The 27,997-nt window shown below is 31.6% G+C and overlaps 1 protein-coding gene and 2 pseudogenes across 3 annotated transcripts; 2 read left to right on the top strand and 1 right to left on the bottom strand.

Annotated features, from left to right (window-relative positions):
* Nucleotides 1-1,867: 1,867 nt before the first annotated feature.
* Nucleotides 1,868-4,300, bottom strand: LOC114758763 (alpha-1,3-arabinosyltransferase XAT3-like; annotated as a pseudogene).
* LOC114758765 (uncharacterized) lies at nt 2,103-27,405 on the top strand. Of its 3 annotated transcripts, XM_028947852.1 has the most exons (9): nt 2,103-2,114; nt 15,590-15,595; nt 19,911-19,960; nt 22,740-22,791; nt 23,021-23,261; nt 23,570-24,367; nt 25,280-25,492; nt 26,105-26,281; nt 26,878-27,405. In XM_028947852.1, the coding sequence occupies exons 4-8, from the start codon at nt 22,751-22,753 to the stop codon at nt 26,237-26,239; spliced, it is 1,428 nt and encodes a 475-aa protein (XP_028803685.1). In that variant the 5' UTR covers nt 2,103-2,114; nt 15,590-15,595; nt 19,911-19,960; nt 22,740-22,750; the 3' UTR covers nt 26,240-26,281; nt 26,878-27,405. The 3 variants fall into 3 exon arrangements, with proteins under 3 accessions (XP_028803685.1, XP_028803686.1, XP_028803684.1); XM_028947853.1 differs by lacking the exons at nt 2,103-2,114; nt 15,590-15,595; nt 19,911-19,960 and adding an exon at nt 19,639-19,799; XM_028947851.1 differs by lacking the exons at nt 2,103-2,114; nt 15,590-15,595 and having other exon boundaries at nt 19,639-19,960; nt 22,740-22,793; nt 23,023-23,261.
* Nucleotides 8,842-11,254, top strand: LOC114758744 (alpha-1,3-arabinosyltransferase XAT3-like; annotated as a pseudogene).
* Nucleotides 27,406-27,997: the final 592 nt, after the last annotated feature.

The raw sequence follows: 27,997 nt of genomic DNA, 5'->3' as shown, positions 1-27,997 counted from the left end.
CCCCAAAATGGGCTTGGGCTGGCCCCAAAAGATGGCCCACATCCCAAATCAAAATCCCAAACCAATTTGAAACTTTATCGGTTACTATTCACTAGTAATATTCTATAATTTTTTCAAATCCTCAAAAATTAATTTCTCTCCATGATAATTCACCTTTTAATATAAGAACATGATCTAAAAATTTTCTGAATTTTTCTCCACCTCTAGGTATTTATTTTGAATCTTCTCCGATTAGGCTTTTATCGATGTCACTACAGGAAAAAAAATTCTCTAAAATTAATTCCTAAGCTTTCAAGGCTTAAAACCAATTTTATAAATTCAAATATATTTATCTAATTTATCCATCTTTTTTCCAAATTTATTGAAGCCTATAACTAATTAAAATAATTATTTTTCTCCTATTTTTAAATATTTTCCCGAAAAACCTCTATTTACGAAAAATTCCGTAACAATTTATTTTCACAATAATTCCACCTTTCAGGCCTCAATTGAGGTTCCAAAACCTTTACCTTACACTTTTCCCATTTTTTGGAAATTTTCTAGAATTTTTATCAAATTTTCCCGTTTTGCCCTTTCGAGATCCACCAGTATGAAAATGCCAGCCAGGACCTCATCAGAGTTTTACCTCAAAAGTTGTTTTGTCTCCCTATCTAGTTTCTACATTGACCCTCATCCTAATTTTTAATTTTCTATATCCAGATAAAATTTCTCAAGATGTGACAGGAGGCGAATTTGGTAACTGGAGAGTGAGAGTGGGTAGGTTTGAACTAACTTGAGCAGCAAAGAACAGAGAGAGTCGGGCAGCGTCAAGATAGTTTTCAAGTTGAAGTGTGTTTCTGTCACACTAGTAATGTGTGACAAAATAAAAGGTGGTGCCTAAGTTTTTTTGCCATTCAAGAGAAAAGTGAACACATTTTTCCGCTTTTTTCAATCTTTCTAACTCCTAGGGTACATTTGGTATAAGGGGAAGGAAGTGGAGAGAAAATTTTATTGAACTCAATCTAAAAAATTGAATAAGTTTGGTTAAAAATTTTAATTAATTTTTACCACTCTTTTATCTTACAATTTCTTTTTATCAAAATTTTATAAACCCATTTTTTAAATTTTTTTAAATCAAGCTCATTAAAATTTTTCCTTCCCTCTCCTCCCTTCCAATTCCCTCATACCAAACATAGGGTTAATATCCATATTACCCAGTGTGCTCCTATATTAGGCTGGGAATTTTTGCACTGTCTTAATATTGATAGCTGAAATTACATCATAGTGTAGTATGTTTGGGTATTACTCCCTCCGTTCTTTATTATAAGAGACAAATAACCAAATTACGTTGATCAAAAAAACAGTTAAAATTAGTTGAGGACAATTAATGTGTAAAAAGTATAAAGTTTTTTCCAACAATACCCCCATTAATAAGGAGAGAGAGTATGAGAAAGAACAATTAAATTATTAAAAGAAAGAGAAGTGAGAGGGAAAGAGAGTATGAGTTGGAGACAAAATAAATAGGGGTAAAATAGGAAATCAATACAAAAAAAATAGAGACAACTTTTAAGTGTCTCTTATATATGGGAACATGCCATAAGCATCAAATGTCTCTTATAATAAGGAACGGAGGGAGTAGTATGTTTGGGTATTTTTGCCCTTAATTCATCTACATGTAGCGGAGCATATGAGACCCACAACCCTTATTTAACAATCGTATCGTTATGGATTGAAAATTTTTGCATCGCTTTTTGGGAATAATGAGCAAACTTGCACCATACTTGGATTTAGAATGCCAACAACTCTTTACATAATATACATTCATATTTTATGGGTATTTTTGCACATTAGGCCATTAAATTAATGAATTAATAATGAACAAATTAAATCAAATAATACAACAAATATATCATCTTCTTGTTTTGGTACCATGTTTAATGTGATTGACAAAAATACCTATCTCATAATGTCACCACTGAATTTAGAAGCACAATATCTCCTATAATAATATACTAAAATAAAAATACACTTTTAATTAAACTAGCGATCAAATACCATCTCCTTCTTTGTGCATGAACATCTTGGCCTTTTTATATCCTTCTTGTATATACTCCCTAAACCTATCCAAATCTAATGTTACATTTTGGTCCAACAGATATATGTTCATTAACTCTGGTGGCCAGCCACCTTTTTGTAAAGCAGTGGGATCTCTTACCATCAAACTGTCCTTCCCATATTTTTTGGCCAAGCTACTCTCTTCCGGCTTGATCTTGTACTCCATGTACTCTAACTTTATCCCCTTTGCTACCCTCCCAAAGAATGTCTGTGCCACCCATTCAAGCCCGATTGGAACTATTTGCATCAATATTGATCCGGGCTTGAGGAACACCGAGTGTGTAAGTGCAGCGCCATGAATGCCGATCATAGCATGGCTTGAACTAACAAGTGCATAGGACTCACGTAACGATGTGTTCTTGTTAGGCTCAAAAAGAACCACATCAAAACCTACTTTTTTCATGATCCGTATTGCTTCTCTTTTGTTTAGCATCGCTCGTGTGATGGCACCTTTTCGGCTCGCGAACAAGAGTCGTGGTCGGGTAGTCGAACTCTTCAGTGACAAGGTTTGGCTGTGGTGGTGGCTTTCGAAGGCTTCACAGAAGACATCACGAAAATGCATGTATGTTTTTGAGTTTGGTATCAAAGTTGGGTTTATTTCCATGAAACCATGTGAAATGAGGCCTACATGAGCCGAAGGGAAACAATGTGTTATGTTCTCATTTTTAAGGGTAATAATTGGCTGCTTCGTGAATACTTTCAATATATCTGCGTACCTGGGGCCCACCAATCAGGACCCTCCGTTATCACAATCACAAAATCTTCACCGTTGGGAAAAACTGTATTAACGGTGATGAACAAAGGGACAAATCCATCATTAAAAGCATGCCAAAAGTTTTTCATGTACCCAGCGATAGAGAACACCAAGGCTGGCACATTGTGTTGGACCTGGCATGGTGGGCTTATTGGACCTGAGATGATAGTGATATTCTTGACTCTGGGCATCAAGAACTGATCAAATTTTCTTGGGCTGGGCTTGATCTTCTCGAAGATATTGGGCCTATTGGATCTCTCAGAGCCCATGACAAAGAAAGTAGAGGTAGTGGGGTCCAAAACGGTGGGCCCATTAATGCTGCAGAAATCATAACAGTGCGCAGTGCGATCGCATTTAATTTGGGAGGCAATCGGAGGGCGTGAGGACGGCCATAGAAGTGGGTCCGGCTTCATTTCACCGCGTGCCTCTTCTGATTACACAATTGAAAAAGAAAATTATATAAAATAAAATTAAGTATATTTGGCCCCAAAAAAAAAATACGAATTGTAACTTGAAATCCTTACATAGTTGAATAATACTTTAAGAAATATTCTTACCTTGAAAACCATATGAAAATAATTAGAAAAAATTAATCTTTTTGTCCTTATAATTTTGATTCAATTATAATTCATTCCTTAAATTTTAATTTAATACAACTCAATTTTTATAGTTTTGACTCGATTGCCACTCAATATTTGAACTTTGACTTGTTATGACTTAGTTCTTATAATTTAATCTTTTAAAATATTAGTCCCAATATTTCAGAAAATAAAATTATACATTTTATGAAACTTAAGGACTAAAATTATAAATAGTTAAAAATATGTAGACTAATTTACAGTAACTTAAATTTAAGTATTAAGTTTAGTTTCAACTAATTCAAAACTATAGTAGTTAACATGTACCAAGTTAAATTTTAAGAACTAAATTAAAATTGAGTCAAAATTATTAATTTATTTATTTTATTATTATTATTATTTGGTCGCAGTAGAAATATTTGTCCTCTGTTTCGGGCACTGCCCGTCCTCCTATTATTCTCTTCTGAAAATCTCATTCTCAGAAGAAAACTCTGTTCACATTATCAAACCCTAAAGAACTAAGAAATACATATTGAAATCCAAGATCTCTGCGGATAATCAAACCGTCAAATTGTGCAACTAAAACTAATGTTGATGAGAGATGGGAGAGAAAACAAAAGAAGGCATAGATACATATACATACCTGGGGAAGACTGGTTTGTTGGAGTAGTTTCAGAATGATTAGGCGAAAGTGATAATCTGAGAATGAGATGATCGCCCGAAGAAGAAGAAGAAGAAGAAGAAGAGAAGAGGGAGATCAATGGAGGAGAGAGCTTGATCTGTGCAATAATGAGAAGTGAAAAGGACAAGAAGCCCACCATTCTTAGTTTCCAAGCTGATGAGCCTCTCATCATCTTCTTCATTTCTCCTCCCATAGCTCTCTCAAACCACAACACAAACACAACAACGCTAATATATACCAGTGACTGTGTCTAAGAGTGTATAAATTTGAACTAAATGCACCCAAAAACAAAAAACAAAAAGGTACAGGTTTCTTCTAATTAATTACATTCTCTTGTGGCTATACCTAATTATATGAGATGTGAGCCCACATATAATCCCTTTTTATCATTTTCTTTTAATTTTTCAAAAGTAATTTAAGATGCACACTCAATGATGTCTTTTTTAAAAAAAAATTTTATCATTATTTACCTAACGAAAAGAACTCATATGTCATATTTATGAAGGGTTGAACTCAAAACTTTCATTCAAAAATTCTTTTTAAAAAAAATAGCTTGTTAGCAACATTGCCTCATAAGGGCACTAGCCAAATGTATTCTCCACATATATACTTTGTGAATTGAGAAAAATTGTTGGCATTGATTTTTGTTTTACGTGATAATTCGATATAAATAGTACTATTATGTAAAATTTTAATACTGTTGAATTAAATTAGATAGCTTCTTCTAAAAATTTTTTTTTGTAATAAAAAAATATTCAAAAGGGGTTGTCTCATCAAAAATAATAGACTTGGTTTTCATAAGACCTTATCTTCGTTGTTTCCAAGTCAACTGTCAACTATTTATGTATACGAATGAGTTTTGCTTCCCTCTTTCAAATTCCCTCAGAAAAGCAACAAACAGGGATGTTAAGCCTAACTACATTTAATGGATTGGAATTGTTAGCCTACCGCCACTCTTTTTCATAGTATAATTTTATTTACTTCAAACTCTCAGTCACAATTATTTGGTAAATATAATTTTTGGCCAAATTTGTGGAATATAATTAGAATAAAGGGATTAAATGATAATTTTGTGCTTGGATTGATTGATTAAAATAAGTAAATAATATATATACAAGGATTTATGGATATATTTAACATTCCTGTCTGCGGAGAAGGGAATGGTATTAATGTTAATATATTATTTTGCTTGCTAGATATTCTCTAAGTCAAATGAAAAATGATGCCTTTTGTTTTCTTGGCCTTTTGTTCAAAACAAAATGAGTGGCATGTTCATTGCCTCTAAACATGGCAATAATTGACGGTTGTGACATTTTTTAAGAAGGAAGAAGTGTGACGCATTTGAAATCCCAATAAAGTGATGATGCTGCTGTCTACACATGAATGGCGCCAAATTTATTGTTGATTGTGATGTGAACATAACTTTGAAAGCTCATCTTTATAGAGGCACATGGCCCTAAAAATTGGTAGAATAAAATTGATACAATAAGTATGTATTTTTAAATTTTTAATATGCAATAAAATTTATTAATTTTGATTATATTATAAAATTTTATAATTTTAATTTTTTATTGCATAATGAAACTTATTTATTTAGATTTTTTAAAAATAGCTAGAAAACGTATTAGATAAATATTTTTTAACATATAATATAAATTGTCTAAGTTTAAGAGACTATACAAATCATTTAAATTTTGAAATAAAAATTATGTTAAAAAAATTTATAACATATTTAGTTTATTATATATTTATTTAAAGAATTAATCAAATTTTTGTTCAGATTTTTTACGTTTACATTAAATTAATTAATTAATTTCATCTCAATATGATAAAAAAAATTAAACAAATAAATATTTATAAAAATAAAATTAAGGAAAATTTTTTAAATCTGTTTAAACTTTGCACTTAAAATTTAGGAATTTAGTATTATGAAGAGTAAATTAATAAAAAATATTTTAATATAAATTCTAATTGAAAAAATTATTTTTATAATATTTTTAATAAATTTAACAGTTTAGACTTAAATGTATTTTTAAAATAAAAAAAGTCGGTAAAATATAAAATAGGTGAGGGTATTTTACTATTTTACTCTTAAGAACGATTCTTAAAAATAAAGTGAGCAGTATAAAAGGTCACGGTTTTGCCGCAAATGCCGCGCGATCTCCGCGGTCATGCATCTTTTCTTTTTGACCAATTTTTGTCATCGTCTTATTGCTTTTCAAAAAGATGTTGAAGTACATTCGCCGATCTATTTTGACAATAATCAGTAGGAAGATTTTTTTTTGGGTATTTTTTTGCCTGTCAGATTTATATTTTAATAATTTTATTTGGTAGAATTATATGTGGTTTATATATCAGTATTCTATCTACTTATAAATTAACACATTGAGTATTTGAATATTATTTAAAGTAATATCCAATACCCTTATGTTATTTTCTAATGGCATCTAACACTTTAATCTTATTATGTATCTAACACTTCCTGATATTATTGTCCAATTACATCTAACACACTAATTTATTTATAGTTTAAGGTACTGGATGTACTATAATTAAAATTAGGAATCTTGGATGCAACAAGAAAACAACAATCAAGGTGTTAAATACTATTGTACTCTACTTTTCCGGGTCATATATAGATTTTTTTGTACATTTTAATTAAATTAAATTATGTTATTTTAATCATGAATAAGTTAATCCTAATTTAATCATAATTATGTCAGCTCATTGATACATAATCAATATCCTAACCGGTTTAGTGACCAATCTGATTTTTATCATTTATCGCATTTTTAGAGATAATACTTCCTAATATGTATCCTAATTCGCAAATCTTTTACCGAATCCTTTCACATTAAACAACTCTCACTACCATTACCATGGTAAAATTTCTCACGGCATTGATTATGTAAAAAAAATTTCGTGAGGGAAACACTAATTTCTTGTAATGAAAAAATAATGAAAGTTTTCAATTGCCAGCTTTGTGGTAAAGGGCAAAAAAAGAAAATAATTAATAATAAGATGTGAGATTCTGGATTTTGTTAGGTTTAGGAATTACTTGTGAAGATTTGCTACCGTTATTTATATTTTTTTTTCCTTTTAATGCTTTTTTTATTTTGAAGGACATCATTAATTTTTTTTATATTCACCGTCGCAACAAAATATTTGAATGAGGTAAGTCGTTGCAATAATATTAATTAATTGACTAGTTAGGCTTCAAATCTCTATTAATTCATTATTTTGAGCAAAGTTTGAAAGAAAGAAGCAAAACTATCATAAATAAGCAGTTGATTGCCTAACAACAAAGCTAGGGCCCTGCGCTGTGAAAAGAGTTTCAAAGGCTGTGTACCACCAAAAAAATACCCTCTTTGTTTTTTGTCATCAGAAAAAAATATTCCTCAATCCAAAATATAAAAATTACTTAATTAATTGAGATAAACTAAAAAAAGTTTGTTAATTTAATTAATACTTCACTGTAATTAAAAACACAAGTGTTCGAATAGCTCTTATGTCTGAAGTGAATACATACTTTTTAAATTAAAGACCAAAACAAAAAATTAGATAAAATTTTTGGATGTAAACTTAGAGTATTCTCAAATTACTTTGTATTTGAGATTAATCTCTTCTAGCCGGAAGTATTAATGTTAAAGTCCTCCTAATAAGTACGTTTCTCGTCATTCAAGCTTGTGTTCTCTTTTTTACAAGGTGTAAATATGTGATAAATATACTACTACTTCTGGTCCTAATTATAAGACCTCATTTGTCTATAAACGAAATCTTATAATTAGAACAGGGGTAGTATTTTTAAAAAAACATGCTTATTTAATTAGTGATATTCTTAAGAAGTTGATAGAAGCTTAACAAGATGTTACCTTCCTTATTTTAAGCTTCATTTCCTCCACTGTAAAATTTAAAAACTTTTTAATTTATCCTTGTTTGATATATGCACTTTCCAACTAATGTCTAAATAGCAATTTACATATTAATAAATGAAGAACAACATAGTATATTTACCTTAAAAATTTAATAATATGACTTATAAATAGTAAAAAAAATTCTTCTTTTTGTGCCTTATGAATTGGATTAGAGGAGTAGCATCAAGATTAGATTTGAGTTGGAAACAAAACGAAACCCACATCTAGGAACGAGAAAATGAGCTTTTACAAAGCTAATAAAAGTTTTTCTAGTTTTTACTCAAAAAGAAAATTTATCTAATTGATAAGAAGTTGTCTTATAACTTACAAGATCAACAGATCAAATCTTATGCTAATGTGACAGTTTTGTTAGTAAACAATCTACATGTACTTTTGTAAATATTTTTTGGGTTTGGAGACATAATCTAATCTTAGCCGTCATTAAAGACTCAACTCACCTAAATTTTAACTCCTCCCCCCCCCCCCAAAAGAAAAGAAAAAGGTACTACGACCAACCTCTGCTGTAAGGGATATCAATAAATTTTATATTAAGATGTGGTGTCAAATTCAATTGCATATTTGTTTATACTTTTTTTTTTATTTGAATGCATGAATAAAAAGAAATCAATTTAAATTTTTTGGAGTAGTGAATTGATTAATTACTTCGAATGATAATATAAATGATTATTAAGTTGTATCATTTACATAGATAAGTTTGGTTCTCTGCTTTTCCCTTCATATACCTATATACGATCTCTTCGGCTTCTTTTACAGACACTTCACACACACAGAGAGGGAGGCTTGAAGGCTTTGGTGAATTGAAATGAACAATCGGCAGATGAGGGGTTTCAACTTCAAGCTTCCGAGCTTACCAATGGTGGCTCTCTTATTCTTTGCCATTTTCGTTACTGCCCAGATCCAGCTCTCTGCAATCTTCTCTCTCATATTTTCTTCTTCTTCGTCGTCGTCATCTTCTGATATTCCTTTCACATCATCACTTTCTAATCACTCTGCAACTTCAACAGACCAGCCTCCCCTAGGTACTATACCTTCATTTTCCATCTCCATATCCTTCATTATACTATTTCTCTCACATCATCATTATTTTCCCAGTTTAGAAAAGGATTTTTAACTGGTTTTGATATCCATTTTGATGTTCTAGTGCATGTGAATATATGTTTAATTGAGCAGGAAAAATTTGATTATATATCTTGCGATCTGGGATATGAATTTGTGTCTCTTTAAGTTTTTCAAGAGGTTCCATAAAATTTCAATTTGTGTGGGTGACTTTCTTAGTTAGTAATAGCTGCAAAAGAAAAAAGAGCAAATTTATATAGAAACTTTTTTATTATTATTTTTATGTAATATTTGTATATATAATAATTTTTAATTTGAAAAATTACTCATTACTCCAAAGTGCACAAGGATCCAAATCCTTGAGTAAGAGTCTGTTTGGGTGCTCCAAAACCGTGGTTTCAGAAGCACTTTTCCGCAAAACGAGATAACCTCATCCACATATTTACTTCGTAATCCGTAAAAGCACTTCTGAAACCATGGTTTGGTTTTTATCCAAACACTCCCTAAGTGCAGTTTTTCTTGACTGTGTACATCTTCGTCTATATTCAAATTTTCGTTTTATACATAATAGAAAATAAATTACAGATAGATGAAGAAGAGTTTTTCAATAAATTTTAGGTACCTCTGCAAAATAAATTTTGTCATCGGAATTTTTTCAGCAATTTTTTCGTTTTAATTTTTATTATTTTTATATTAAAATATAAATGTTTTTATTTTAAAAATATTTTCCTATTCTTCGCTTTATTCCATTTTATGTATTATATGGAACATAATTCCCCATCATATACTTCCTTGGTCAAATCTTGAAATTTTCAATTGCGCGCATCATTTAAATGGATTAATTTTTCTATTTTATCTTGTGTTAAAATTGTCATGAAAAACTAAAATTTTATATATTATTAACAATATTTATGATATTGATGATTATTTTTCCATCTGTATAATTAGAAAAGGCACGTGGCGAAATCAGCTGCGACCGCACCTCCATCCGTTACGATCTCTGCAACATTAGAGGTCCCACCGTTGTGGACCCCACTACAGCCGCATTCTATATTATGGGCCCTACAGGATCTAACAAGCCCAAAATTGTGGAGAAGATTAAGCCGTACCCAAGAAAATTTGATGATGATATAATGCCCGAAATCAAGGAGGTCACTCTGATCTCAGGCCCAAAAGGCCCAAAATGCGAGGCCTATCATAACGCGCCGGCCTTGGTATTCTCTGCCACCGGGTACACCGGAAACTTCTTCCATGATTTCAATGATGGATTCATCCCTTTGTTCATTACCGTCAACACTATTTTCCCTAACCATCAAGATTTTGTGATAGTTCTATCTGAGGGCTCTAATTGGTGGCACATCAAGTACATAGATCTGTTAAATATATTTAGCAAGCACCCAGTTATTTTCTAAATAACGAAACCAAAACCCATTGTTTCCCTTCCGCCCATATAGGTCTCATTTCACATGGTTTCATGACCATAAACAACACGTTGTTACCAAACTCAAAGACATACTTACATTTTCATGATGCCATACATAAAGCATATGGCAACCACCATAACCAAATTTTATCACCAAAGGATTTAACTTTTCGACCACAACTTGTGTTGGTGAGCCGAAAAGGTGCCATTGGTCGAGTAATATTGAACCAAGAAGAAGTAATCCGAGACATGGAAGAAGTAGGTTTTGATGTCATTGTTTTTGAGCCTACAGAGAACACATCACTACATGAGTCTTACGCACTCGTCAGCTCGTGCCATGCTATGATCGGCGTTCATGGTGCCGCGCTCATGCACTCATTATTCCTCCGGCCGGGATCGGTATTTATGCAAATTGTTCCGATAGGGGTTGAATGGGCGGCAAAAACATTTTTTGGGAGGGTTGGAAAAGGGTTAAAGTTGGAGTACATGGAGTATCACATTGAAGTGGAAGAGAGTAGCTTAGTGGGAAAATATGGAAAGGATAGTGTAATGCTAAGAAATCCAAGTGCTTTACAAAAGGGTGGGTGGCCAATAGAGCTAATGGATATATATTTGAAAGAGCAAAATGTGAAGTTAGATTTGGTTAAGTTTAGAGGGTATTTGGAGGATGCCTATAAAAGGGCTTACAAGTTCATGCACAGAGAAAATTGGACTTTCATGAAAACCCTATAAAGAGGGCCATGTAATATTTGAGAATATGTGACCTGAATATTCCTAAAATTAAATGACATTTTTCATTTTTTAATATAATTGTTCTTTTAATAATAAATAATAAAAAATTACATTTTGAAAATATAAATATAATGTTGAGAGGTTCTTGTCCCTCTATCTTATACTTAATGAAAATTAAATAACAATATCTTATGGTTATTATTCATTTTAATCATTAGGCTACAGGAGCCATAGGTAAACTATTTTTTTTAATTGAGAACATTACAAAAAAAAATCAAATTATTTAAAAAGTGGTTCTTAAAGACTTTATGGCTACTTTAATTGAAAAAGATATGGGTGCAAATTTTGAAATATATTGATTATTAATAAATTTTGTAATATAAAATACAATTATGCTCGATCTTTATAAGTTGCAAATAAATTTCACGATAATAGGTTTGAACTATATACCTTGAATCAAAAGCAAGTTTAAAATAACAATATTATTAGGAAAATGCCATATAAAGATAAAATAAATCTGTCCCTGGGTAAAAATATTTTTTTAAAAATGAGTAACTATATAGAATAAAAGTGAATTACACAACTAAAGTTGTTTTATTAAGAGATTTAGGAGAATGAGGAATGAATAAAACATCAGTTTAGTATATAAAAAATGCTATGTTGTTATAATAAAAATCCATCACTATTTTAAAAAACTTTAATTTTCGTTTGGAAAAAAAAATTAATCTACATATCCCTATAATTTGTAATCAACTCCCTATATTTTTTTTAGGGAAAATGACAGTAAAATACCATGTGAATTTCAAAAAGATAAATAAGACACCTGAATAAGCAAAATGACAAAGAAGGCATCAGGTACCAATTTGGAATTTTGATTTTTGGCCTAAAAACCGAATTGCCCTTATTATGTTTGAAAACTGAGGAGATAGAGAAAGGTAGAAACCGCCTCCTCCCGGCGAAAGCAATCCCCCCACTCGGGGAAAGAGAAACTGCCCTCACTTGGCGAAACCAATCCACCTACTCAGTGAAACTAATCCTTCCCCTCAGCGAAACCAAATCCCACTACTCGATGAAACCAATCCCTCCACTCAATGAAACCGAACCCCCCCATTTGACGAAACTAAATCCAAGCTCCTCCAGTCACCGAAAAAGATTCTTCAATTTGCAAGGGGATTTGTATGTAAGGGGATTTGCAAACTATTTTCAGGAAATGTAAAGCTGGCTGATTTTCAAGTATTGTTAAATCATTTGCCCAGAATGTTACTACACGTATAACGAGATTTATAACTCGCGAAGTGAATTTGACCACTTCTTCGAGGGGTTTGACAACCTGTTTTGAGGGGCAAGACAACTTTTCTCTACAAAAATATAATTCCATGCTGAATTTGACAAAACACATAGTAGGAGTTACAACTTTCACAGTGAGTGTTACTACCTTTTCAATGGGATTTGTAACCTTTTGTGAGGGGCTAGCCAATGTTTCTGTCAAAAACAAAACAATTCCACATTGAATTTTACAAAACGCATAATGGGAATAACAACTTTCATAGTGAGATTTACTACTTCTTCAATGGGTTTTGCAACCTTTTGTGAGGGGGTGGGCAACTTTTCTGTCAAAAACAAAACAATTCCATGCTAAATTTTACAAAACACATAATGAGAATAACAACTTTCACAGTGAGATTTACTACTTTTTTGATGGGTTTTGCAACCTTTTGTGAGGGGCTGGGCAACGTTTCTGTCAAAAACAAAACAATTCCACACTGAATTTTACAAAATACATATTGGGAATAACAACTTTCATAATGATATTTACTACTTCTTCAATGGGCTTTGCAACCTTTTGTGAAGGGCGGGGTAAATTCTCTATAAAAAACAATACAATTTCACGCTAAATTTTACAAAACGCATAGTGGTATATTTATAACTTTCATAGTGAGAGTTACTACTTTGTGTAATGTAATGCACCATTCACGAAACAATATTTGCCAAAAACCAGTAGCCATATAACTGCAGATACATTACATATATTCAAATGACTGCACCTGAAGTACATCAAAGTAAACATTGAACCATTAACTTTCATACTAACTACATGTGTAATGGAATGTACCATTCACGTAATAGTATTTACCAAAAACCAGTAATCATATGACAGTAGATACATTACATATATTCAAATAACTGCACTCTACTCTTGCGACGGTTACCAATTTCACCGACAGCACTTTACTCCTGCAACGGCGGCAATGTGATTTCAAAGAACCTTTTTCGGTGACTGGAGGAGCTTGGATTTAGTTTCGCCGAGTGGGAGGATTAGTTTCTCCGAGTAAGAGAATTCGGTTTCACTAGCTGAGTGGAGGGATTGGTTTTGCCGAGTGGGGGGATTTGGTTTCACCAAGTGGGGGGATTGCTTTTGCCGGGAGGAGGTGATTTCTCCCTTTCTCCATCTCCTCAGTTTTCAAACATAATAAGGGCTATTCGGTCATTAGGCCAAAAATCAAAATTCCATATTGATACCCAATGCCTTATTTGTCATTTTGCTTATTCAGGTGCCTGATTTGTCTTTTTGAAATTCACATGGTAGTTTACTGTCATTTTCCCTTTTTTTTTAATCAAGTCCTTATTATTTCATCTCACTTTAATTATGAATGTTCCTAAAGTTTTTTTTCCCACTCTTTTCTTGAATTAAAAAGACAAACATTAGTGCTTGAGGTTATAAGCAGGGTTAAAACCTGTGACCTCTCATTTACAAAAGAGTATCAATGCCATCAAGCTACAAGACCTCCCCCCCCCCAAAAAAAAATCAGATCCTTCTACTTTAACATGATTTTTTAGTCAAATTTTGTAGTTTAAGGTGATTGATATAAAAATATATATGTAAATATGTATAAACCTGATTAAAAATCAGGTGAAACTACAGTAACTTAATAAAAAGAATTAAATACTATAAGAACTAATTAAAATCAAGTATAAATGGCTTATTAAAAATTAATTGAAACTATATGGACCTATATGTTGATTAATTTTTCCGTTTATTTAGATACCAACTTGTTTGTAAAAGAGACATTGTCCCCTACTATCGAAAAAAGAAATTAGTGATGGATTTTTCATTATTGTTTGTTTCGCCCAAAAAGATCTTATTTTATTAATTGATAAAGAAGAGATTACACACACACCGGTGGCTAAAGCCGAAAGAAACCACTAAGGAAAGAAAAAGCCTATAATTACAAGCTAACAAACAAAAAAAACCTTACACGGTCCAAAAAATAAAATAAAAATACAAACAGTCCGTCAACATTATCCAATGCCATTCATTTCTCTCAGTAAAATCATACCAAGCAACCTGAGCGGAATTATGCACACTAGAAATATCAGCAAGAAAGATATCACATATAGAAAATGGTGCTTTAGTGAGCCATCCCTCACCACACATCCCCTTCACATCAAAAGCTGCCAGAAAATTTGCAGTCCTGGTGCCTTAACCCACTAAAAAATGTTTAAGTAGAAACTACGTGATAGTCTTAAAAATGTAGTATATGAAACACATTTTTGAATTGCCGTTTCAAGAATCAAGTGTGCCTGGAACTTTGTGAAACGCAAGCAAAGCCTATTTGGAGATTGAAGGTTGTTTGGGTAGGCTCTTAACCCAATCAAATTGAAGGTTGTTTGGGTAGGCTTTTAACCCAATCAACTTTTAGAGGAAATGTTCATTAATGTGCATTGCTGGGAAGCTGTGCTTTTGGTGTTTGTAACATCAAGAGAGAGGGGATAAAGATGAAAAAGAAAGATAGGGGTGTTTAAATAGGTCCTATCTTGGTCTAATAATTTGATGTTTTTTCTAAGATGAAAAAAATTAAATAATAAAATTTAATTAATTTAATTTATTATTTTTCTAAAATTTATTAACTTGTATACATATTCTCAATATAAGACCCTAAAAAACTAATTTAAATAGATTAAAAAAGCAAAATAAATTACTTAATATTATATATTGCGTGATATTTTTAAAATAGTTATGTGTATCATTAGATTACATATTAGTTTATAAGTCAAGCAAATTGAATTTGAAGCAAAATGATAAATATAAATACTTTAAAGTAATTTATTTAATTTCATTATTCTTCCTAAATTAGTTAACTGAGTCTTGTATTAAGAACTAGAGGTAGTATATTATAAAACTCATGTCTTTTTTTGTCATTTTATATCTAAATTTACTTTTTCATTATCCATCCAAAAAAGTTTTAATTTATCAAACTGATTTTTATAAAAGTCAATTTAAACATAAATCATATTACACTAACTAACTTTTATCATAATTTATGTTTGTAAAAGTCAGGTAAAATAAAAATCAATTTTGCCACAGCCAATCCAAACACATCCGAAATAACTATATAAAAAGAGTTTTATCTTAACTTATGTAAAAACACTTCTCAAAAGTGCTTTTTAGATCTACCAAACACCTCCCAAGAAAAACACAAGCATTTGCTAAAATTTTCAAATTTAGCACTCTAATTAGATCCGTACATTATAGTCACATGTTTCTTGTTTGGAAGAATTACGACGAAGTCCCGTATAAGGAAAAAAATTACAAAACAAGTCCTAAGATTATTTTCTATTCTAAAATTTGTCATTATATGCTGCTCAGGTATGGAATTTAACTGTAATTCTTCCTTCTTATTTGCCCCCAAACAAGAAGTTGCACAGTTCTTCACAGTCACCTCTACAGTAAGCCACGAACCCCAAGTCTAGAAACTGTTAAAAAAAAACACCGTTTAAGAGCCATACGCCAGGCCATAAACGAAATTTTCCTTCCCAAACCGCCAATCATTTTCCTGGAAATATTTCTGCAAATTATTCCTCCACCAATAGCATTCAAGGTATTACCTTCAACTGATAATATAAGAGTAAATAAGTAATTTGAAGATATTAAAAATTAGTTAAATTGATTATTTATACAAATGTATATTAATTTCTGTAAACTATCATTTTCTATCGTGTGTTGGATAATTAAAATTATCTTTTGGTGCAAACTCTTTATAATTAATAAAGATATTTTAATAATTATCTTTTGGTGCAAACTCTTTATAATTAATAAAGATATTTTAAAAAAAGATGAAAGGTGAAACACGTTGAGATTTTATATTTAAGACTAAATTTAATTTTTAACTAGATTTTATGTTAAAGACTAATAAATGACTCATCCAAGGTAATTTTAACTCTCCCCTTTGCAGGTGGGAACCGTTGCAGCAACCTCTCGCTTTTTTAGCGGCAATAACTCAGAACTGCATCCCTTTACTTGGCTTCAAAGCAAGCCATCTGTATTTCTTCGCCATTAAAAATCTAATCACACCTCTTTTTCTAAATGTTCCAACATAAAACGGCAACCATTGCTTTACCCCATTTTCGTCAAACCTATTATTATTCCCAAGAATCTACATATACCAATTTATAATATTTTAATTCAATTCTTTTTGAGGATGTTTCTGTGTATGTCTATTATTTCTGAATGGATTTAAATATTACCTTAAAAGCTAAAATATATTTTTTATCTTTTAACTTTGCACAAAATTTTAATTTAGTCCTTTAACTTTTAAAAATATACTTTTAGTCCTTTAACCTTACAACTGTTCACAAAAAATAATAATGTTGAGATCTTAATTGTTGATAAAATATTTTTAAATGTGAACGTATTAAGTTTAATTGTTAAAACAACTATAATTGATATAAAAAAATCATCATCTAAAACTAACAATTTTACTGTTAAATAATTAAAAATATGTCTTTTAAAATTAAAAGGCTAAACAGAAAATGTATATTTTAATTTAACTTAAATAATTTAAAACCTGACATCTTTCTTTTTTTTATCCACTTTGACCTTTTCTTCCCCCTTTTTTTTTTGGTTTTTTCGCACCTTTTCTTCAAACCCCCCCCCCCCCAAAAAAAGAACGGCGTTAAACCCACGCTCCCCTCTCCTGGCTTTTTACTACAGTGAGAGGGGATGGAAAGGGAAAGACGTATTTATTATGATAACTTAGACCACATGGAAGCCTACCCTAACCTTTTTTTTTTTTTTAAATACAGAAACCTATCCTTACTCCTCGTCCACGTATTTTTATTCCTACATAAAAGTATTATTATAATTTTATATAAAAGTATATAAATAAATTCAAATAGTTTGTGAACTATTTAGCGAAAAAAATGGGAAAAAACTATTCTGTAATAATAGTTTATGGTTGTGAACTATGTAAATCAAATTTTATAGTTTAAATTTATTCATATATTTTTATATAAAAATTATAATAATATTTTATAAATGTTTAATTCGTACTATTAAATTTTAAAAAAGGGTAGAAGAGATAAAAGAATTCAATTTTTTTTTCATGACTCACATGTTTATTATACTTTTTAGGGTTAAGATACATTTAACACTCTGAACTATTTTTGAAGGTGCACCTAACATCTAACTATTTAAAAATACAATTTTACCCCTAAAATCAGTAAGTTACTGTTTTTGGATGTAAAATCGGGGAACCCACTCCTCTGCTTTTTTTTTGGATAAAAAGATTAATTTTATAAAATGAAAGGAGTGATACTCCCCGTCCTAAATATAGGTTTAAAATTCATTTTATAATCTAATTTATATTACAAAATGAGTCTTATATTTATGATTAGAGGAGTACTGCTAAGTTAGGTATTGAAGATGTTAGAGAATGAGGAACTAATAACATCATTTTTGTGAAAAAAGTAATTAAAAAAAGACTGTAATAGCGTGTTGATATCCTTTTTCAGGATACCATTAGGATGAGAGCAACGGAGTTGATCATTGAGTAAATTCTTCTTGTAAGAGACAACATTAATGTAATTTAGGATGCATAGAAAAACTGGTACCACTTTAATAATTCAACACAACACAAGTTTTACAGAGGAGTTGCAAAAAAGAAGAGGATCAGAAGATTGTCGTTTCACTAACTTAAATGTTTGGGTTTCATCATGGCCAAGGAAAACAATAACAACATAGGAGGTATGCCTTCGAATTTTAAACTTTCTTAAGAAGATTGCCTAGTTCTGTGCAGAGTTAAGAATGCTGCGAATACCACAAACAAAAATTTTATGACTTTAATATAATAAATATAACATGATCTCTTCAATATATTATATATAAATTTATAAATTATATAAAATTAGTTTGAAAAAATGATAAGTATGAGGAATAAGATGGACTGAGATATGATTTATAATAATCAAATTCAATATCTGACTAATTTTTATATTAAAATCAGAACTTGTAGATATTCTATATTTAATGACTTGCTGGATAAATAATATTAATGATATGACATAATGAAATATTTATTGATATTTAGAAAAATATCTCACTAACTCCTCCGCCTTTAATATTCATTGAGGTGAGAGAAAGACAGGCGTATATTTTATGCATGCGTGGACCGGGTAATATAAATACTCATAACATCCAAACAAAATTTGTTTTACATATTTTTTATAAATTCTAATTGAAAAGTTATTTTTAACATTTTAATATATCATATCATTAATATTTTTATTAAATATAATTATATTCTTTAGTTATATTTGTCTACCAAGTCATTAAAAATATATAATTTTTTATTTTTAATATAAGAGTTAATTATATGTTGAATTTGATTGTTCTAAATATAATATCTCAATCCATTTTATCTCTTATATTTATTATTTTTTAAAAATAATTTATATAATTTATAAATTTATATATAATCTAATATTATATGAGAATATTTTAAAGAGATCATGTTATATTTATTATAATTAAGTGATTTATATAATTCTTTTAATCCACCCAAATTAATTAAATAACTATAATATTAAATACTGGAGGGAGCATTAAATAAAAATAAAATTGAAAAATAATTAAATTGAAAAATTCCTTGTGAATCCTGGACACACGACACAATCTCAATTAACATGAATAAATTTAGAGAAAAAATTAATCTAAGATAAATTTAATTTCTAAATATAAAAGTTAACTAAAAATTTAATTTAATTCTAAGTATAAGATTTTATTTTACTTTATTTTTAATATTTGTCTATTTTGTCTTCAAATAATTTTTATGGTAATTGTTCAGAAGTTTTTATCAAGGTAACTTTAATAGACGTGATTGATGGAATAATTTTTTTAAAAAAACATACATTTATGATAAATAATTAACTTATTTAATTTTTAAATATATAAAAATTAATTATTTAGCCTTTTTTAGTTATTTAGAGGAGTTATTTTTCTTTTTTGTAGTGATTGATTGGACAGGATGGAGGGAATATATGTATACATACAGAGAGAGAGAGAGAGAGAGACTGACAAACGTACCAAACAATAATAATTTCCGTTTAAACATCAACGGCAACTGACTGACAGCCCCCAATTCCCCTTCTCCTTTCTTCTCACAGCCCTACGTCTACGTGCCCCCGTCTCCTGGAACCTCGACGGCTTTCATATCTCCCTCGATTCTCTCCTTGCTTTCCTCTCAGTCTCGCTTCGTCGATCTGCTTGGTATTCTATTCCATCTCTTTTCAGTCCTCGCTCTATCTCTCTTTCTCTCTCTGTTTTCTTGCCCCAAAAATTATATGCTTAGTCTCTCCACCTTCACCTGAATTGGATTTGGAAGGTGTCTAGATTCTGTCAGGAGTAATCTCTGGAGTTTCATCTTAAAGGTAATTTGAGCTTCATGATGCTTTCACTTGTTTTCTTAATGATTTTACTGCCAGAATTCATCCATCTATTTCTCCCTGACAGGATAGATATAAAACTGTATATGTTTCCTGCTCTGTTGTATGAGTGAAAAATCCAATTCTGTTTCTGGCTCTGTTTTGGACACAGGTCTCTCTGTTTTGTGTTTGTTGTTTGTTTAATTCTCTTATGAACCTCGTGTAAAAATACAGTCTTCAAAACTATCACATAACTAGATTATGATTCCACACTCTTTTGGTCCTATTATTCTTTTCACATAAAAAAGGATGCATACTGATCAGAAGTTGGTTAATACTCTGTTTTTTTTTTTAAGAGACATTTAATCGAGTCAGGTTTGATTAAAAAAAATTGGTTAAAATTTGTTAGAAAAATCAACATGTGGTATAAAAAAAAAAAGTCAACATGTAAAACCTGTGACTTTCATTTTTTTCTCAAAAATACCTTTATTTGTGGGGGAGAGATGGTATAAGAGAGAGGATGAGGAAATTGCTAGATTAAAGAGGATTGTGGAAGGGAGAGAATGTGAGTGAAAGAGGGAATGATGCTTCGAGGTCGTGTGATAATAAATATATTGATATTAAATAAATAATTAAATGGGGACAAAACGGTGAATTAACAAAGAAAACATCCTCTAAATATCTCTTATACATAGGAAAAAATATACGTCGTGGTTGTTTCATATAACAAGGAATGGAGGGAGTAGATTTTTAGTGCCGGTTTGGAAAAACATTGGGAAGCTGAAAATCTTGGTCTCAAAGTCCAAGCCACATTTTGTCGAGAGTGGTTACTAAAATAGCACAATTTCCAAAACCAAGATTGGGAAGTTTAAAACCAATCAGTGCATTTTTTCCCAAACCATGCTAAAACTATTGCTAGGAAAGAAGCACATTTACCTGTTTTTGGCTAGCTCGGTTTCGGCAAACCTTAGTTTTGCCTAAAACCAAGTTTGCAGCGTCGATTCTACCCCAAATCATAATTTTAGCAAATGCAGAACCAAGCAGATCCTTAGTAGTTTAGGTGATGCATCAACCAACTAGATTAAGTGGGTAAATTTCTTATGCTATGTGTATTTTCAGGTGTTTCAGTTGTAGCTAAAGGTGGAGGAGATGATTTTATGGCCATTGAGGGATGTGAAACGGCTCCTTTATTACTGATTTGTCTTATGGATCGTGTTTCTTTTAATTTTATTTTTCTTTTGCGATGCAATATTTATATTTTGATTTTGATTTTGTTTTTTCTGGGGCTATGATATTTCATTCTTCTAATAGCTTCATGAGATATATGATATTTACATATGCTTTATACCCGTATACAGATTTGGATATGCTGTATCACTGATAATTTTGATTAACCCTTATGCTTTCGAGCATTGAGTCATGTGATGAAAAGCTATGCAGCTACGTAATTTTCCTTATTGGTGCATTATTGATAAAAGTGTTTAAAATTGAGTGTTTAATTCATGTTTTGGAGTGATACCGTGGTTTCCTATCTCTTTCTATGCCTTATACCTGAAAACTGACAATTCAACACAGTGTTGGAATCAGAATTGACATTGAGATGCATGCCGCTTATGCTTAAGTATCTAAATGGTCTTGTGTTTGGGTTTTGTGGTGATGTGTGCTTGTTACACCTTTTGAATGTGAGTAATTGTCTTAAGATCATTGATTGTAAGCATTTCATGTAGTTGATGGTTTTACTGCATCTTAAGTACCATAAACTTCAGTTTCAATGGACTTCTCTATAAATTGCTAAGGGGGTGTTTGAATAGAAACCAAACCATGGTTTCAAAAGTGCTTTTACGATTTACGAAATAAATATGTGGAGGAATTTGCCTCGTTTTGCGGAAAAATGCTTCTGAAACCATGGTTTTCATATTGCCAAACACCCCCTAAATCAAATTTATCTTGCTTTTCTCCTAATTTCTTGGGTGTGTTGTATTTTTTAAATGGTTTTATGCTAATTTTATTGTTTATAACATACTTTAACTCAAACAAATGCCATAGTGACTGGTAGCTGTATCTAATACAGATGCATTTCGTTGTTCCTTTTTAGATTACCGGTGGAGGAGAGGTTTGTGGTATTATATATCTTTAAGTAATTGGAACCAATAATAAAGCTAGGAAAACTAGCATTTCTGAATTCAGACGGGCTCTATTAAGAGTAAAAGAGATGGTAGGATTTGCTTGTATGTTAATTGGCTGGAATAACGTAGAGATTCAATGTTCTAATTGATCTCTTGCAATCACCAGTCAAAAGGTACTGTAGTATAATTTTACTAGAATCTGAGATACAAAGATTCATTTATATTTTATTCTGAAAATATAATCAACTGGCTTAGTTCAGCTGCTGTTGTTTGATCTTTATAAAGTAAATGAACCTGTTAAGTAATGCTTTTTCTATGCATCTCAAGTCCCTAACCATTTATCATTGGTAAACATATTAAAATAGTGGAAACAAAGCAATCTTAATCTGTGGATACTGGATTGGCTAGGAGTAGGAGTTAGAAGAAAAATAAGACGAAATCTTCTGGTTCATAGTACTGGCACTTTCTAGTCAATACTGAATAAAAGGTCCCGCTCTATATCATTAACAGATATGTTAGTGAACTTAGATTTTCTTCACATCCTTGATGATTGTGGTTTGATGCAAAGGCTTTGAGTATCATTTTATTAATAACAACCATATGGAAGATATTGTGTATTTTAATGGAGGAAAGTCTCATGTTACTTCACTATTTTGCAGCATTTGATGAGATGCAAGCTGATTCGATTGTTGATGCAAATTGCCCTGATGAAGTATGTTTCAATTATTTACCTTGATCATTTAACTTCTGGAAACTTTAAATGTAGCAAGCATGGCCGTCTGCCAATATCAGTATTTTTAATTAACATTTGCCCCTTGTTTTGGCCGCAGGGTATGTGAACAGACAATGCTTATAGATACCTGCCTACAACTTGTATAATTATGTGAATCTTTTGGATAGTAGTGCATGTTATCTTCAAACACCATGCTTGTCCTTCCACAGGATGTGTTCAACCATCTGTTGACCTTGCAACAGAAATGCTGCCTTGCGATTCGCAGATCTCAATTTCTGATGATGTCCAAAATGGAACAACTGATGACGTCTCGACTGCAAAAAGCAGTCCAAAATCTCCTACTTCAGAAAACGTGAATGATCTGAAGTCAGGTGAAACAAATGACAACTTGACTGGTGAATCTCCCAAGTCCACGCCTGATACAAAAATGAAGAAAATAATAACGAAGGTGATCTGTTGTTTCACTTTGTGGGATATTTATTCTACCGCATCATTTGTAATAACTATTTACCAAATTACTGCAGTCATTATTGGCTTGCCTACCTCCCAGCTTATTAGTTCACATGATTTATGAAGGATGCAAATACTTTATCATAGCGTATTTAGTATTTTATTTGTCACTCTCCATTCATTCTTCCTATTTATATAGTAGAAACAATGTACATCAATTGCATTATACATAAACACCCCGGGGGGGGGGGGGCAAGGACTTCCTCTCAAACATTGGTGTTTTGATGTCAATATTTTATGCTGCAGGTGCCTCATTTGGAATTTAACTTCTCTGTAGTTGGCACGCCAAGGGTTCACAACCCCGTAGGAAAATCAACTTCAATGGCCAGGCAAAAACAACCTGTCTTACCCCCTACTAACTCCCGCCAAAATGGAAGGACACAGAGTATAGATGACAAACCCGTGGTAAGAGATAAATTAACCTGCAACCCAGGACATGAAAAGTCACGAGAACTAACTCATGGCCATTTATTAGCTAGCCAACAACGAAATGTACATCCCCCTACTGGCTGCCAGCCAACTAGGAGAGCACAGAGTAGACCCATGTCAAGAGACAAATTAAATTGGAATGCAAAGCTTGAAAAGTCACCAGAATTACCTAGTGCTCTTGCATTAGCTGACCAAAAACCTGTTATTCTCCCTCGTGATTCCCAGCTAACTAGGAGAGACCTGAGTATGAGTGACAAAACTATGTCAAAAGACAAATTAAGTTGGAGCAATGAACCTGAAATGTCAGCAGAACTAATTCGTGGTCCTAGGTGTTATGATAGGAACTTTCAATCAGAGCCATCATCTGCTAAGCAAACGTTTAGTTTTACAGTCTCTAGAGATAAATATAACCTTCCTGAATTTCGGACTCAATATGAAAATGCTAATTTCTATGTGATTAAATCTTTTAATGAAGATGATATCCACAAGTCCATTAAATATAATGTTTGGACAAGTACTTCATATGGAAATAAGAAGCTGAACGCAGCTTTCCTAGATGCTGAAGCTAAATCAAGTGAGACAGGAAAGAAGTGCCCAGTATTCCTCTTCTTCTCTGTAAGTTGAAATCCTTATCACTGAATTGTCTCTAATTTTATTTGTTTTGTTATAATCATGGTCTATCAAAATTTGTGGAATTACTGCTTTATTTTTATCTTGGGCAGCATATGATATCCAAATGTGTTGAAAGTGCTATATTGAACAGAAGCTGTTGTAGGTGTGCCCGGAAAGTTCATATTTTTCAATATGAAATCTCTGCTCTTGAATAGGATTCAAATAATCTTATCATGTTGGATGCTTATGTTATTGTGGGTGTTACTTGAAAATTAATTCATCATATACAGACAGTAAGGAAACTTCTATGATATGAATTATGGATCTTAATCTTTCTTAGGAATGTCTTTCTTTAAGTTCTCTCCTGGATTTTGCTTCCTTGAGAAAGAAGTAATAATCCACTCCCTTTAATGACTATGATCATTTAGGTAATGTTTTACTGTTAAATTTAAAAGTCACTAAATATGTGTTTCTATCTAAAGAGAACACTCAATGAAGTTATTGAGTTTGAACGGGATCTTTTTGTTAACAGTTTGTTCAAATATTTGATTTTTATAGAGCACAATATAGTCATGCGATCCATTTAGTCAACTCCACCTAGTAGGATAAAGCTTGCTGTTATGTTTCTTTCATGTTTTTATTTTCCTTTCATGGTACTTGTTACACAATACATTTTCTGAAAGTGTTGTCTTTAATTGTCTATGAAAAAAATGTCAAGTATAATCAGTTTACAAGAGACAAGCAGCCCTTGTGAAGAGACGTGGAAGTATGTCAATACACCTTTTAAGACGCATGTTCAACTTACCTGTATATATATTTTTTAAATCAGTGACTTGGTCTACTGCTTCTCTTTTTTATTGATCAGGTCTACCTTAGAAAATTTAACTGATGAAGTGTCATTAATTGTCAAATCAGGTCAATGGTAGTGGACAGTTCGTTGGAGTAGCTGAGATGATTGGACCAGTAGATTTCAACAAAGACATGAGGTTCTGGAAAGGGAAAAAATACTATGGTTTCTTCCCAATCAGGTGGCACATAATTAAGGACGTACCCAACACCCAGTTTCGGTACATTATACTTCCAAACAATGATAACCAGCCTGTGACTTACAGTAGGGATACACAAGAGGTAGCTTTTGCTTTTAATATTATTATAGTGCACATTTGAATGTTTTCATGGTGCATTCTGTCATTTTTGGACCAAAATATAAATTACTATATCACTCTCTTTCTGATGTTATGATTGCTTCCTACACACTGACCCACACACGTTTTATTTAGTGAGATGGGAACAGTTAAACATATTAGTTAGGAAAAGGGGAAACTTATGAGTTGAAAATATTTTAGTACATTAAACTGGTAATCATGGTGCCGAGGAATATTTGATATGGTAACTTCAGAATATTTTGAGAAACTGTAATGATAATATTGGTAGCAAAAGCAGAAGGCCTTTTCGAGATTAATTAAAAACATCTGCAATCAATTTTTTTCCAGTCACGTAGATAAAGCGGATTATGCTACGATGTAAGGATCTTCTAAGTTCTATCTTTTGTATATACTAGTATAAAGTAATTTCATTCAGATATTTTCCTTTGGATGCTGATAACTAGTTGAAGGATACTAAACTTCACTTTAGATGGAAGTTTGTGATGAATCAAAGGCAATTTTAGTTATGATGCTTCAGTATTTTGTTTGCATATGGCCTGAAAAACATATATTGCTTTCATTATATGAATTGTAGGTTGGACTAAAGCAAGGCATAGAAATGCTCAATATTTTCAAGAGGTACTTAGCAAAAACATCTTTGCTAGACGATTATGACTTCTATGCCAATCGAGATCCGAAGAAAGGTGTCTCCTGCTCAAAGCAATGTTAAGCACACGACTGTACAAAGGAATCATACTTCTACGACTACTAAGTGAGTTTTGTATACGAGATTTATGCCATGCAGAACAGTTTATCGTTTCTCAGAAAAGATACAATACTATGGTATGTGCAATTGAGCGGCATTACTAGCCAATATGTTTAGATCAAAACTTTTGTTATAATATTGTCAAATTGTTTGGTAATTTGGATGCCAAGGTATAAAATATGATGGTGTATAAGATTCTAATATTTGGTATGAAATTTGAAAAATTGTCATAGAAATGATACGAGTGTTATTGTTATCAATTTTAATGAAATTGAGGGTCAGGAATGTGGGGTCCTATAGGTTATTAAGTGATGTCGGCTATGAGATGCTTCTTAACTTTTTGTCCCTCTATACTTTTCAGCGTCTTGAATGACACCAAGCCTCTTCGCATACTACTACTTACCTGAGATCCCAATGTGAAGATGACATTACTTTAAATTCTCTTGGTGTTTGGATAATCCTAAATTTGTTGCAACATGCTGGAAGCCCACAGCAGTTTTTTAACTTTTATATCATCAATCTTGTTTATATGTGACTGACCCATGTTAAAATAATAGTATTCTAGCATCCATAGACTTCATGATCGTTCAATTTCTTTGCAGATGATTACAGAGAGAGCTAAGGTTAAATCAGGTGGCTTCAATCCAGATGCTAATGCATTTTTTCTCTGCATTTTACTGAGAATCTCTCTCTTAATCCCTGTGGTGAAGGAGATCTTCATAGGCCTAAACAAAATATAAAATTAAATTTAAAAAGAAACAAAGGAGGAGGAGGAGGAGGAAGAAGAAGAAGAAGACCTTCGATTTCTGCTCAGAAGGCATCTTAAGAATGTTGTAGATTAGTTTGTTTTATATGATCCTAGCGTTGCCCCCTCTTTTGCAGTCTTCTATATTTATGTTATCTTTTTACTTGTAAAAATAAGGTTGAATAGAATAATAAGTTCAAGTTCCGTGTGTTGAGTGGCATGATAAGTTATTAGGTTCAAGCTTCTCTTTTCTCAGGCAAAATTAGAATAAAAAAGTCAAATAGTGGGAAACAAATTCCTGTAAGTATGAATAAATGTTGCAAAAATATTTTTGGATTATATTGCTTATTTGTTTGAATTGTAGGATAGCATCTTTTGATTCCTATGACTGTCAAATTATCTTGGTCTTGGATAGGTGAACACCTAACTGATCAAATAATATAGTGCTATTGTTGATTTTGATTCTAGGATATGTGGTTGTTTGGTGACTAGTGAAAATTGATTCTGCTTCTTGAGGACATCCAAGTCCTTCTAAAATCTTCTGTTTTTTTACAGTATTAGAACTGTGAATGACTATGCTTTAGTGAAATCCCCCTCCCCTTTGAATGTTATAGGAACTATTGTGATGTAACATCCTTTTTGGTATATTGATCTTTTTATCAAAAACAAAAAATGAAAAGTGGTTTTTGTAATGTCTGAGACGAGGCTGATTTCTTTGTAAAAGGGGAATAATATGAGCATTTAGGTCTGCAAATAATGGATGAATTTGAACAAAACATATAATATCTGACCCTAGCAATCGAATATTCTGACCGCAAGGATTGATGTTGAATAGGTTTTGACTGTTTTCTCCTCTTGGAAGACTTTGTTGAAAGCTTCTGTCTTAGTCGTTTACAAGGTAAAACAAAACCTTGTGAAAGACACTGTTAGTGTTCTGAAAACCTTGAATCTGAATGTGGAAGTGATCTTCATGCTTG

Source organism: Neltuma alba, unplaced genomic scaffold (genome assembly GCF_004799145.2).
Source record: "Neltuma alba isolate B1F8T4 unplaced genomic scaffold, ASM479914v2 tig00010746_pilon, whole genome shotgun sequence".
NCBI classification, from domain to species: Eukaryota; Viridiplantae; Streptophyta; class Magnoliopsida; order Fabales; family Fabaceae; genus Neltuma; species Neltuma alba.
This window is presented reverse-complemented; position numbering and strand designations above follow the sequence as displayed.

Coding starts and splice junctions, on each gene's coding strand:
- LOC114758765 (XM_028947852.1), top strand. CDS start 22,751: ATGCAAGCTGATTCGATTGTTGATGCAAATTGCCCTGATGA. Junction 22,792..23,020: donor GATGCAAATTGCCCTGATGA/AGTATGTTTCAA, acceptor TTGTCCTTCCAC/AGGATGTGTTCAACCATCTG. Junction 23,262..23,569: donor TGAAGAAAATAATAACGAAG/GTGATCTGTTGT, acceptor TTTATGCTGCAG/GTGCCTCATTTGGAATTTAA.